Source organism: Stegostoma tigrinum, chromosome 19 (assembly GCF_030684315.1).
Source record: "Stegostoma tigrinum isolate sSteTig4 chromosome 19, sSteTig4.hap1, whole genome shotgun sequence".
Classification (NCBI taxonomy): domain Eukaryota; kingdom Metazoa; phylum Chordata; class Chondrichthyes; order Orectolobiformes; family Stegostomatidae; genus Stegostoma; species Stegostoma tigrinum.
In genome coordinates, this window is record NC_081372.1 from 17,866,137 (window position 1) to 17,879,737 (window position 13,601).

The window sequence follows — 13,601 nt, forward strand, 5'->3', positions numbered from 1 at the left end:
GGCTGCCTGTTCAGTCTCCTCTTGTATTACCCAACTTGTACTGGTCTTTGTTTAAACTTGATAAAGCAAGTGAATATATGTCTACAATAGGAGCTGTGATATTACACCAGAAAAGGTAAAACTGGTGACCAAAGGCCCTAAGATTTGTTTAGCATTTTTGGCTAGAAACAACTACGTAGAGGTTTTAGAAGTACTCAGTTGGATAGGTGCATTTGATATTTGCACCGATGTTGCCTTTGGCTCAGCACCCATCATATATGCTTGGTGTTAGATTAAACTTTTGCAAGGTATCCCTTCGATAAAACAGAGTTTACTTTATTACAACGTCCCCCTTCTGTTCGATTTAATTTAAAGTCCATTTAACACTGCTTACCTTTGCTGCTCGCATTAAAATTTCTCTTTCTTGTTCGTCTTTTCTCTGCTTTTCTATTTGATCTAGTTGTTCAAAGAACTTGAGCTGTGACTTTACATCATTTAATTGCTCATACCTGTCGTCCTCCTGAAATCAAAAGGAAATCTGAAATGATTTATTGTTTGAGAAAGTAGTGGAGTTTGCACACTTGCTGTATCTGCAGGTACTTACGTTTCCTCCCACAATCCGAAGATGTGCATGTTAAGGAGACTGGCCGTGCTAAATAGTCCCTAGTATCCAGGGATGTGCAGCCCAGATGAATTAGCCATAGTAAATGAATGGAGGGCTATGGGTTGGGTGGTATGCTCTTTGGAGAATTGGTGCAGACTCAACATACTATCAGTGATTTACCACTAAAGTTTGCATTAATCTCAGCTACATTACAAATCTGATGCAAAATTTGAACATTCCACTAATAAATCTTCTGAGATGTACTGTTTTGCAAAACAATCAATACAAACTTTTAGCTTTTGTTTATTCCAAGTTAGTTGAGATGGCTGCAAGGTACAAAGGCTAGTCAGTGTTCCACACTGGGGAAGGGATCCACTAGAATTTCTGCTTCTGATTGACAATTACAGTGATAACTAGCAAGTATTAGTTGAAAAGAACAATCAGTCAAGTTTGAGTTCCTTCACATTATCAGACTTTCCCCTGACGGTCTTGTTCTGTAACATGGAGAACATCTATTCTGCCACTTCCAGTGAGCTATGTTGCTGATGGCAATTGGAGTGGTGATGCCCTTGGAAATATGTCCCACTGAGAATCAATATTTTAAGGAAAGATGGAGCATTTTATAAAGGCTTTAGGCTCGCAGTAAATGCTTGTGGTCTAATTGGTCTATTTAACATCAAAGGGGTACAAATTCTGTTAGTTTATGAATCTTTTATTGATTAAACAACTCAGGTTATATTAAAACTTAACATGTGGTGTAAAAAAAATGATTCAACACTCACCTTGTACGAAATGTTTCTCTGTTGTGCAACTTCAGATATTTTTTCTACAAGTGTTTGTAATCGTTGTTGGGTTGCATGTGATACAAAATTTACTACATCAGGATGAACGTCAGTAATTCCATGTTTTTTACCTATTCCCAAAAATAGTTAAAATACCTTTAGATAGGTTAAATATTCTTAGCTGTATTAATATAGCTTTCCCCTTGTACTAATGCATATTGTCCTCTCAGCTCAATACAGTAACCGCAAGCTGCGCTTGGCTAATTGTGAGTAAAACTTAAGATGAAAACAGTGCACAAGTGTTTTGTAATCATTGGTTGCTTTATTTCATTGGTTATTCAATCTTGGTATATGTTTGTTAAAAAAAAATAGATATTTGAAGCATACTTAGCTGCGTCATGTACATAACCAATAAAATTACTGTACGTGGCTAAAACAGTCTTGACCTTAACTGTTGCTAGTTAGCTATTTTAAGTGGAGAGCACTTGGCAGATTAAGCTCTGAAACTTATTTTCCACTTACAGATTTTAGTATTTTTAAGTTTCTTTTACAAAAGGTTATGTCAGAAACCTTCCTTAAAAGGTACTTCCAAACATTTCTTCAATAGCACGTCCCAAATCTGTGACTTCTCCCATCTACATACAACAGCAGTAAGTACATGAGAACACCATCACTTCCCACTCCTTCATTTCACAGACATTGTAAATTGGAAATCTATCAGCATGGTTGGGTCGAAACCATGGAACTCACTACTTATTGGTACTCTACGCAGTACCTTCAATGCACATTGCATGGAACACCATCCTTAGTCGCACTGTAGTTGTACCTACAGCATTTGGACTGCAGTAGTTCAAGGTGACTCACCACCATTCCCTCAAGAGAAGTTATGGACGGGTAATAAATACTGGCCATGCCAGTAAGATGCACATTCCATGAATGGACTTTTAAAAATGTTTAGAAGAGGCCATGTTTTAAAACCAAGAATCCCTATTGTACTGGTTCTTTCACAAAGTGGCTACCTACTTACGCAAATAGTGTGAAAATCAATTAATATCTCTTTACCTATTTCTAACATTCTTCTGTGCAACGGTGCAGCAAACAGGAATGCCTCATCTTTACACGATCTTGTCAGAGTCCCCACCAGTTCTGAATTTGTTGCCAAAATGCGTGCACTTTCTTCTGAAAGGTTAACTCCGGCCATAGATGCCACATCATTAATATCATCATCATCCCTAGAAAATTTCACACCTACACATTAATGTCAGTACAAAAGCTAATCTACTGGTTAGCAATTTGTAAATTTCAATGAGACACAGATTTGATGAAATGCATTTATCTAGTTAACAAGGAAGGAAGAGGTTCCCGTTTAGATTGTTCCTGTTTAACAATCCAAGCAAGCTTCTGTATGGATCACCGCACCAGCATGCCAGGTAATTCCTTCTCTTAGAGTATTGCAGAGTACCACCATCATAAAGACACCAGTAATTGGCCAAACAGTAGGACCAACACAACTCTCACTGTAACCAGGATTAGGAAAGGAATATGGTCTTGCACTATTATTCACATTACAAAGATTAAAACAAAAGGCCAGTTCTTTCTCTACCTAACAGGAATTGGCTCACGTCTGCCACTTACTTGGCGTATGACACCAGCTATTGTTTCCTTGAGAGCTAATTCAAAATCATTAATTGATCATGTGCTAATCCACCAAAAAGCATTTATATATGTGTTGCGCATCCAGATTCAGAAAACAGTTCCAATTAATCCGACTTCTGAAAGGGCCAAGGATGCAAGTAGTGTTTTATTTTTAAAGAATGACAGTTGGAGATGGGATATTGTTATTAAAAGGAGTGTTGTGGTATAGGTTTTAAGGAGATGCAAATATTTACTACATAAAGTACTGTTTTCAACAGTAATCTTTTTCCATATTAAGTATCACTTATTTCTTCCAGAGGAATTGCTTAAATATCTCACCTGAAAGAGCCACTTGCTGCTGCTGCTTCTTTAAGTTTATTTTTTTGAACAACAGAAGTCTGGACAGAGTATGTCAAACCAGTTTTAGTTCCTGGCACCACTGTCTGTTTCATAACAGGAACTGTAAAATTATGGAGAAAGTTATGTTAAACACTGAGGCCAGTGAGTTTCTCCAGCTCCATTAATCACAGTATTTTACTTGTCACTGAAGTTTCTGAGCCTGGTTACCTAGGTTCAAACTTGCAGATACAAATGCCCTTTTGCATCACTTTACATAAACTACATGCAAATTCTGAAAATTTGAGGATAACAACAGCAAAACTGCACTTGTACCAAGTTTGCATTAGCAACCATCATGGTAGATCACCTTGTACAAGGTTGTCTGCACCAGTGCTCACCATGAGGTAGGTTTGTTAACATCATTCTTTTTTAGAATACTGCCCCCTTGATCTCTCACAGTAGAGGAAAATCCCCGGGTAGTGTCATGTGAAGATACCTGTCTCAAACAAAATACACTTATTCTGTGATAGTGAACAAGTTACATTAATGTTTTAGACATGATTACAGAAACTATGTGAAGCACCTAGATATTGGTCTTATTCATTTGGGATCCTACACTGTTCTCTCAGGAGTCTGTATGGCATTATAGCGGATAGTGCTTGTGGCACTTCTCAATATTAACCCTATCAAACTCTTACATCCTTATACAACAGCAACTTCAATGAAGTACTTCTCCTAAATGTTATCTTGTATTAATAACGGAAGTTCCTTCGTGTGTAAACACCTAATTTATTCTGGTTACAAAATAAGCTCCAAAAGCTTTTCAGAAAAATAAAACAACTTCAATGAAGTACTTCTCCTAAATGTTATCTTGTATTAATAACGGAAGTTCCTTCGTGTGTAAACACCTAATTTATTCTGGTTACAAAATAAGCTCCAAAAGCTTTTCAGAAAAATAAAACAATGTTAGTAAGATCTATACAAGTCTCTAAAAAATATTAATTTCATCAGTTTTACTGTTGTGCAGAGGGAATGCTTATGAATTTTCTGGGATGATGATGTTAGGATGCCTTTAACATACACGGCAGACTTTGGCACAAGACAGATGTGCGCAGAACTAGTTGGGATGAGGTGAAATTTACAGAAGGTGGAGTATAGAAGATAGTGTTATTAAAATAACTGGCTGTGAAAATAACAAAGATCAGGTTGCAGGCTTTTGCAACGGATGATATAAGAATGAGAGGGAGGCAATGTTACAAAGATGGAAGTAAGTATCGTTTATGATGAACAAGACATGGAGTCAAATAGATAGCTAAAAATCTGCTTTATCATGGTGGAGGTTTCTGTTTTCCCAATGTTTACATGGAGAGAAGCATGATCTACCCAAAACAAGACACAGTTTAATCGAATTGACACTGATACCCAGCTCTCAAGACCACATTTTTCTCAGCAAATAGAAACTGGTTTTTTTCTACAATGGTGTTACCAAGGGCAAAAATGCAAAAGGAAGAAATGAAGGACCAAGGTGGATACTTGTTTTTGGACCTCCATGAACAATAAGTGCAACAATAGGAAGGAACACCCTTCCTCTCACTACAATAAAGCTACAAAGAAAGAAGTCGATAAGGCACTTCTTTTTGTGGATTGTGGTTAGAATAAAATGATTGGTCACACTGAAAAAAATTCCTCATTACCAAAACTTTCTATAAACAGAAAAAGCAAAGATAGATGTCTACTTTGATAAGCCTCTGAAAAATATTTGTTATGATTTTGAAATTCAGTCATTTATGTATAATCTGTCTTTTAGCCTGTTGTTTTTAAATGTTGATGCTATGCAATAATTTGAGTAAATTACCACCTGGCATTGTTATTGTACAGAACATTTAACATTCAGGCTAAGTTTCACTCTATATGACTCCATGCGCAAACCAAAAATACTTTGCACTGTTAACTAAAAGTTGTAGTTTGAAGTTTCTACGACATTCTATATTTTAGTCTGAAAGTTCAGGGCCAGTGTTTTTGATGAAATAATACTTATTACCTATGGTGCTTAATTTAAAGTGAAATGTTTCATAACTTTAGATTTAATTCATTTGTTTGATAACTACAGCTGATTTGATTTCCTAAAGGTAAGCTTTTAAAAGCAGCATAAATTTGATATCAAAAATGTACTTTGGATAATTAAAATCAAGACTACTGAATATAAATATAACAGGAACCAAAATTCCATAAAAATTGGTAATGTTAGGGGAAGTAAAGGTGATGTATAAATTTGAGGTTGATGCCTGCTGGATTCATTGTTCTCGTTACTATGCTTAAAATATGCAAATAAGCCAGTCACTGCACTTAAAAGGCAATCATGCATTAAGTTAGGATTGTGAACCTTTGAAAGTTCCAACCCAGACAGCCCAAGGCACTTAGTAATTGAGGGCATTTAAGATGATTGATGTCAATAGGTTTTTGGACATGAAAAGAATCAAGGCTAGAGCTGGAAAGTTGGACTTGAGGTAGAAGAAATGACATGATTTTACTGAATGATGAAGCAGGCTCAAAGCAGCTGTAAGACCTCCACATTCTCCCAACTTCTTAAAGGTTTTGAAATGCTTCAATTCTGTCATATACGCTTAATAATTTCTTCATTTCCTAACAACAACTGAACTGCAACTTGCAATATGTGATTCACAAGTGCCGTAGTCACTATATTTGTTTTACTTGTAAAGCCGGTTAGAATTTGATGACCAATTCAAAAAATTAGTCTCTGCTCCACATATAATTTAAAAGGGCTTCTTTAAAAATAAATAAAAATACTTAATTATCAGTTCCAACTCTCTTTAAGTACCATAGTAATAGGAGCACAAGCAAGTCATTGAGCACCTCAAGTGTGTCTCACCATTCAATAAGATCATGCCTGAACTGCCCCAGGCCTCAACTCTTCTTTTGTGCTGGTTCTTCATAGCTTCAGCTTTCCGATATTTCAAAACAGTGTATTTACCTCTGTAAATACTTCCAATCATCCAGCCTCGGACAACTCCATAGAGTAGAGTATTCTAGAAATTCAAAATTCTTTGGGAGAAGAAATTTCTTTTGCATCTCAGTTTTAAGTAGGCACCCCCTTATTCTGCAATTCTATCTCCTGCTGATGGAAATATCTTCAACATCTAAAGCTCCCTCAGAATCTTGCATGTTTCAATAAGATCACCCATTATTCTTCTAAACTTGTACGATTAAAGGCCTAAACTGTTTAGCCTTCAAGCCAATTAATCTCTTTTGAATTGCTTCTAATGCCAGTTTATGTATTTTCAAATGATAGACCAAAACCATTAACAGCACTCCAAAAGTGGCTTCACCACCACTCTTTGTAGCTGCAACAGGCACGAGACAAAGAAATATACTGAACATTCACAGATTTATGCGAGGAGGTCTAAATTGATCTGCAGCCTTAATGTTTCCAGATTTTATTTTAAGGAAGGCTAAAAACATTCATATTTACCTGTCTGAAGTTGCTTCAATTGCACCTGTGAAGAGCCAGTCAGCATGATGCGGTTCTGAGGTTGTCGAAGTGTCACCATGGGCGTTTGAGTCAGTGTTACCTGCGGCCTGACAACTGTTCCTTGCTGCTGTTGAATAACCTTAAGGCAAACATGCACATCGATTGAAATGGAAATATAAATAATTATTTTTAAATCTCAGGTGATAATGATGATCAGTCTTCAGCAAGGACTGTAAATAACCACTCACTTAAGCAGATGCAATACCCAAAATCGAGAAAATTTGGTTTACAAAATGAGTGCAAAGCCAGCAATTATAAATGTAGCCTATGTAAAAGGAATACTTGAATAATGTTCAGAGTGTATTTAGCTTCGTCCTGAGTAAATCCTGTGTTTTACAACACCACACCACACCAACTGTGTTGTGCTCCCACAACAAGCAAGGAGATAATTTCAGTTTCAGATGTTATTTTTGAAAACATAGTTCAAAAGTGAAAAAACATTGATCCAAAAGACATATACCGTTGCCACTTAGACCAACTGAGACAACTCTTTCTGGATACTTCCTGGTTCCATTTTAAGTTTGCTCAGTAATGGCAGAAGCATGAAATGCAGTAGATTAACTTTTGGATAAATGTTCTATCTTAAGCAGCCATCTGGATGCTTTAGGGAAGGAAAGTTGATTCTGATCTGCACTTTGATATTATCAAACACCAATCAGTTGCATTCAAGAAGGCAGCTCACCGCCACTTTCTCAAAGGTGATAAAGTTTGGACAATTAATGTTGGCTTTCCCAGTGATGTTCACACCTTGAGAATGAATGAAAAGAATTCTAATATTCCGTAATGCAATGGTCACACAATGTTGTGAAATAATTAAAATTGTGACTGCCAATCATTTCCCCAGAGATCGGTAATGCTTTAGTTTGGAATGGGACACTGACTTTTTTTTCCCCCCTAAAAGTAGTCAGAATACTTATTATTAAAAGAATTTTAAAACTAGTAGTTGTAATTAAAGTAACTAAACACTTTCAACAAATATTTTAATCATTTTGTGTTTGGCAATTTAAAAAATATTTTTACAGACTTTTTAATATTGAAACAATATTTATTCAATTCCACAAATAATAGTCATTCAGCATGAAAACAGATTCTTCAGTCCACCTTGTCCATGCCGACAAGGTTTCCCAAACTAAATTAGTCGCATCTGCGTGCGTTTGGCCTGTATCCCTCCAAATGTCCTTTAAATGCAACTGTACCTGTATCTACCATTTCCTCTAGCCTAAACTGCATTTCGTCAGGCAAACTAAAAAGAATTGAAACAGTACCTAAAATTTTACATGTCTGGTGCTGCTCAATCATTTCATATTCCCATATTATAGTCTAACATAAAAGTTTCTCTCACCTAATGACAGCCAAAGTCAAGTGTTACTAACAGTTTTATGCATATTGACCAGAAATGTAACTGTACCAGTCATATACTTACTGAAATAACACAGCAAGCTAGAGTCTGAGAATTTCATGTTAAATAACTCAATTCCTGACTTCCTAAAACCTGTCCACTACCTACAAGGCACATGTCAGATGTGAGATTTAATACTTCCCACATGCCTGAATAATCACAGGAAAGCTCACAACAATCCAAGATAAGCCATCCCACTTAACGGCCATCCAATCCATCACTTTAAACATTCACTCCATCTACCAATTGCAAACAGTTGCAGCAATGTGTACCGTCTACAAGACACACTTCAGCAACTCAATAAGATCTGATAGACAACACCATACAAAACTATGACTGCCATCACCCTGAAGGACAAGGGCAGCCGGTGCATGAGAACACTACCCTGGCAAGTTATTCACCATACTGACTTAGAACTATATCACCGTTGCTGGGTAAAAAATCTTGAAGCTCCGTCCCTAGCTGTACTGTGGGTATACCTACAGATTGTGGCCTGCAGCAATTCAAGAGGCAGTTCATCACCACCTGCTAAAGGGCAGTCAGGGATGGTCAATAAATGCTGGTCTCATCAGTAACCCTCACTGCTTAAAAACAAATTACTAAATGAGTTGCTCAACAACTCTGCTTTCAAGCCGAAAGACTGTTTAATCCGTGTGAGGTTATCTCGAATGGACAGTTCTGAACAAAATATGGTAATAATACTTGAAATATGCTAAACGCATACATGTTACACTTGAACATTATGTAGCAGCTGTGTGGATTGGTCTTACCTTGCCAGTTTGCACCGATTGTCCAGGCTGTGTCAAACTTAGCACAGGATGCTGGAGGGTGCTAGTTACTGTAGCTGTAGCAGTTGTTGTCCGCACTACTGGTCGCTGTTGAACAGTATTTCCCAGTACCACTGCTGTCAACGCTGTTGTAGTCTGAGTTGAGGATTGCTGTTGACTTTGCTGAATAAAAGCTTGCGAGTCTTGGGTGAGTTGGCGCAAGGCCGGCAAACTCCGCTGGGAAAAACACAGAATGGTTAAACATTTGCGCTGATCCTATCTTGAGTTTACAAATTACTTCACCCTGTGTAATTGATTCGTCTGTTTTTAAAATGCTGCCAATTCTTGTACTTTTTTGTTGAAATCAACTAAACTAGTGATTACTTATATTCTAGCAGCAGGATTAGCCTCATTTATGAAGGATTAGTTTCATTATGCATCATTTGTTGAGGATGGAGGAATGAAAGAAACTTTGATAATAAATAATTTGCCACGAGTACAATATATTCAAGATGGCATTTTTTAACGATCAGTCTGATGGATTAAGTTACCCTTATGGACAAAATTTGACAATTGCTTCAATGGCGTTAGGAAAATTATTGTAACCAAATTTCTTGCAGAGTGTTTTAACCAAAATGTAAAAATACCAATACTTTCAATAAAATGCACATCCTTGTTGTCCAAATGTTTGAGCAGTGAAAGATTTGATTCTGAATATCATAACAGAGAGGGCCTAGTATGGAGAAATATTTTTGTAGAATATAAACTAAACTAAACTTGAGAATACTTACACAAAAATGAACATGTTTCCAGCATAATCCTTGCATTTCCAAACCAATTTAATTCCCACTGACCAGGACAGACAAATAGTCACAATTATTGCCACCAAATATGAAAAATTTAGTAAACCACACTATGAGAAACAATTAAGTACCTTCAGGAAAGGCACGAGATAAGGTTGAGGTGAGGAGTTGAGTTCCCTATATAACCGGCTCGTGAAGTCTTCTGCTTCAATTTTTCCATCCTGTGAGAAGAGGAGGAGAAAGTTAAGAGCTTCTGACTGAGATACGGGTGAGTATTGAGAAGGTCACAATGTAGAAATCCTGCCCGCAACTGACCAACAGATTGGAGCTGGTGTGGACCAACTCTCATACGTTGGGAAATTGGGTGAATCCGCCCTCAAGTCCCCAAATTGCTTGGGAAAATCCATTCACAGGGACAACCAGAGAAAAGTCACTGCTGTAGGTAGAATGGAAGAAAACGATGAGCAGCTACAGCTTCAATCACAAGCCATTCTCTCCCATACTTGCTGTTGATACTTAGTAGTGAAGTAAAATGAATGGAAGAGCAACAGGCTGTTATGAAAATTAAATGATGGGAGTGAGGGAATTGTTCAAGTCGCCTTTAACCAAGGGCAGGGTTAGGGGCTGCCTTGAACAAAGGCAGGGATCAGAGGCTGAATCATTCAAAGGTCAGGATTGAGAGAGATCTGGGTCTGAAGATGGGATCAGAGGTCACCTTGTGACCTTTTGCAGTGTCCAAGAATTCTGTGTGCCAGGATTGGGGTGACTTTTGGGAGTGAGCATGTGTGGGAGAAAAGGAGGAGACAACTGCAAGAAGGTTGTGGGGTTAAAAAAAAAGGAGTTTGCAAAATGAATATAGGGGGAGAAGGCAGCTGCAGTTAGGGGAGGTGCTAAGGAGAGGAAATGGTTTTAAAACTGTAAATAAATGAATACTCAGCTAGCTGGCATCCAAGAAAACTTTAAATCACCAAGATAATTAAGTCCTTACAAATGAAGGTGTAATCTCTAGGTTCAGGCAATGTAATGTCAAAAGATAACATACTTTGAGAAATGCAATGGATCTGACCGAAACACACTTAATTATTAAACTTAAAGCTCAGCAAAAATGGTTCTAACAGCCTGATTAAAATGTTCCAGCTTCATGCACGTTGTTTGGAAAAACAGATCGTAGTATTTCTTCAACATAAATGTTGATATCCGAAGGAATTTAGGTTTCCTTCTTTATAAATCAATGAAAGCTAATAGGTGCGTGCAGCAAATCATTTTGGAAAAAATGGCCTACTGTCCTTTACTACAATGAGGTTTAAATACAAGAGTAAAGGAACCTTTGTAAAATTATATAGAGCCTTTGTGAGCCCATATTCAAAATACTAAGTACAATTTAGGTTTCCTTACCCAATGGCAAACATATTGGCCATAGAGAAGAACTAGAGGTGGTCTTATTGAAGGTTATAAAATTCTTTATAGAACAGATCCAGGATAGAGTGCATACAGGAAAGATGTTTCCCTGGCTGGGTTCACTAGAAACAGGAATGCAAGAATTACCTAATAGAAGTTGGGACAAAGGCAGTACTTTCAGGATGACAATCTGTAACTAATGGAGTTCTACAAGAATCAGAGTTTGGGACAAAATTATTTGGAAAAATTTAAAGTTATGCACAATGGCAGGAAGACGAGAGGAGCTGAATATTATTTAAACAGAGAAAGACTGCATAAAGCTATTCTACAGAGGGATTTGGAAGTCTTTGTGCATAAATCTCAAAATGCTCACATCCACATTTAGCAGGTAATAGGGAAAGCAAATAGAATGTTGGCCTTTATTTCAAAGGGAATGGAGTAAAAAAGTAGGAAGGTTTTGCCAAAACTATGCAAGGCACGATTCAGACCACAGCTGGAATACTGTGAAGAGTTTCGGAGCCCTTATCTATGGAAGAATATTGGAGGTAGTCCAGAGAATATTCACTAGACTGATCCCAAGATGGAGGGTCTGTCTCATGAGGAGTGGTTGAATAGGTTCGACTTGTATTCATTGGAATTTGGAAAAATGAGAGACAACCTAATTAAAACATAAGATTTTTAGAGAACTTGATAGTTTAGATGTGGAAAGGCTGTTTCCCCTTACAGGAGAATCTAGGGCCAGACAGCATAATATCTGAATAAGTGGTTGCACATTTGTTGAGCTGTCAAGGGTGGGTCAAAGGAATCAAGCGTTACAGAGAAAAGGGAGGAAAGGGGAGTTGAGAATTATCAGAAATCATCTCGTTAAATGGTGGTGCAAGTCCAATGGGCTGAATCGTCTGCTCACGTTCCCAAATCTTATGGATACAGCCTGAGAATATGAGATAAGCCATTTAAGACTAAGAGGAGGAAGACTTTCAATGGCGCTGAATCTTTGGAAACTCAGTCATTGACTATTCAAAACACAGTTCAATAGATTTTTAGATCCTAAAGATGTCAAGGAATAAATGGATAATGTGGTAAAATGTCATTGAGTCAGAAGTTAAGCCATGATCTAGGTGAATGGCAGATTAAGCTCAGGTGGCTGAAAGGAACTAAGAACAGAAATAGGCCACTGTGTGCACTCTGAGGCTAACTTATATTCTGGAACAAGAACAGGAAACGCAATGACCAGCTCTAATTTAACATCAATTGGTAAAGAACTACTAATGACATGTTGAAAATGTAATGACTAGAAGATCCTTAAACTAATAATCACTATACATATGACTCCTCTCTTGCTGGTACAGATTGATAATGGAAGATGCAGCCTCTGAATTTGTATCAAAAATGGTAAAGTGCTGTTTCTGACATACAAGGAGTATGACATAATACAGTATAAAAACTGAATTAATTGAAACCATTTAAAAGGAATTTACTCAAAATCTTAAAACTTTTCTTGGAGTGGAGGGTGAACGTGTAGTTGAGTGAAATGTACCAATTGCAGGTATGAGTAATGAAACTTTTAAAAGCTGTTAGACATGTTCACTTGAACTGCATATCGTGGTCTCTGTAGAGACGCTGTCATATGAAATCTGTTTTGTGCGCAAAACAGATAACTTTCCTGTATAACGTTGAGAATTACAGCAGCAATATTTTGCTTTGAGGAAAATTCAGAAGATTCCAAATTTCACTTGACTATTTAATCAAGTATTTGGTACATCTGTGGCTTGTATGAAACATTGCTTCACTTAATGCGTTTCAAAACTTAAAACCGTATCCTCTATAATATTTAAACCATAAAGGTTTAAAGAACAAAAAGCCAATTAACCCAGTGCTGGTGTTGCTGGTACAATTCAAAATGAATTTCAAATTCGTGCTTTCCACTCCTATCTCAACTCCGCACCCCACCTCCCCCATATTCTGTATTGAATTCTATTTAAGATATGCTTATTTACTCTGTTCTGAAAAGATACTCCTGTATCTCAACTTCCCTGATGATAGATTATTCTATCCTCTCTAACAAGTCTACACATTCACCTTCAACTCAGAAGCAAGTTCATTTAGATGAGATAGTTTTCTACTTAAAGAAAATTAATGCAGCAAGGTTTATACTAAATTTCTCACCAATAAGTTTTGCACAAGTTCTTTAACATTGGCAGCTGTTTCTGTTGACTGTTTACCACTTGAAGCTAGTTTGATCAGCGTAGACAGAAAGTTCTTGCACTTCTTCACATTTTCCATGGTTTCCTGTGGAACATAATAAGGATTTAATGAAGGGAAAAGTACAGCACCATATAATTAAA

The 13,601-nt window shown here is 37.1% G+C and overlaps 1 protein-coding gene across 1 annotated transcript in view; it reads right to left on the reverse strand.

Moving 5' to 3' along the window:
- The window catches only part of taf4a (TAF4A RNA polymerase II, TATA box binding protein (TBP)-associated factor), a 73,875-nt gene that overhangs the window by 9,901 nt on the left and 50,373 nt on the right, over positions 1-13,601 (reverse strand). The window contains exons 5-12 of the mRNA XM_048550550.2: positions 13,423-13,545; positions 9,990-10,079; positions 9,059-9,292; positions 6,830-6,968; positions 3,340-3,460; positions 2,428-2,597; positions 1,366-1,496; positions 374-499 (exon numbers count right to left, since the gene is read on the reverse strand). Of these exons, the coding sequence (XP_048406507.1) occupies positions 374-499; positions 1,366-1,496; positions 2,428-2,597; positions 3,340-3,460; positions 6,830-6,968; positions 9,059-9,292; positions 9,990-10,079; positions 13,423-13,545 (1,134 nt within the window). The remainder of the gene's footprint in view (positions 1-373; positions 500-1,365; positions 1,497-2,427; positions 2,598-3,339; positions 3,461-6,829; positions 6,969-9,058; positions 9,293-9,989; positions 10,080-13,422; positions 13,546-13,601) is intronic.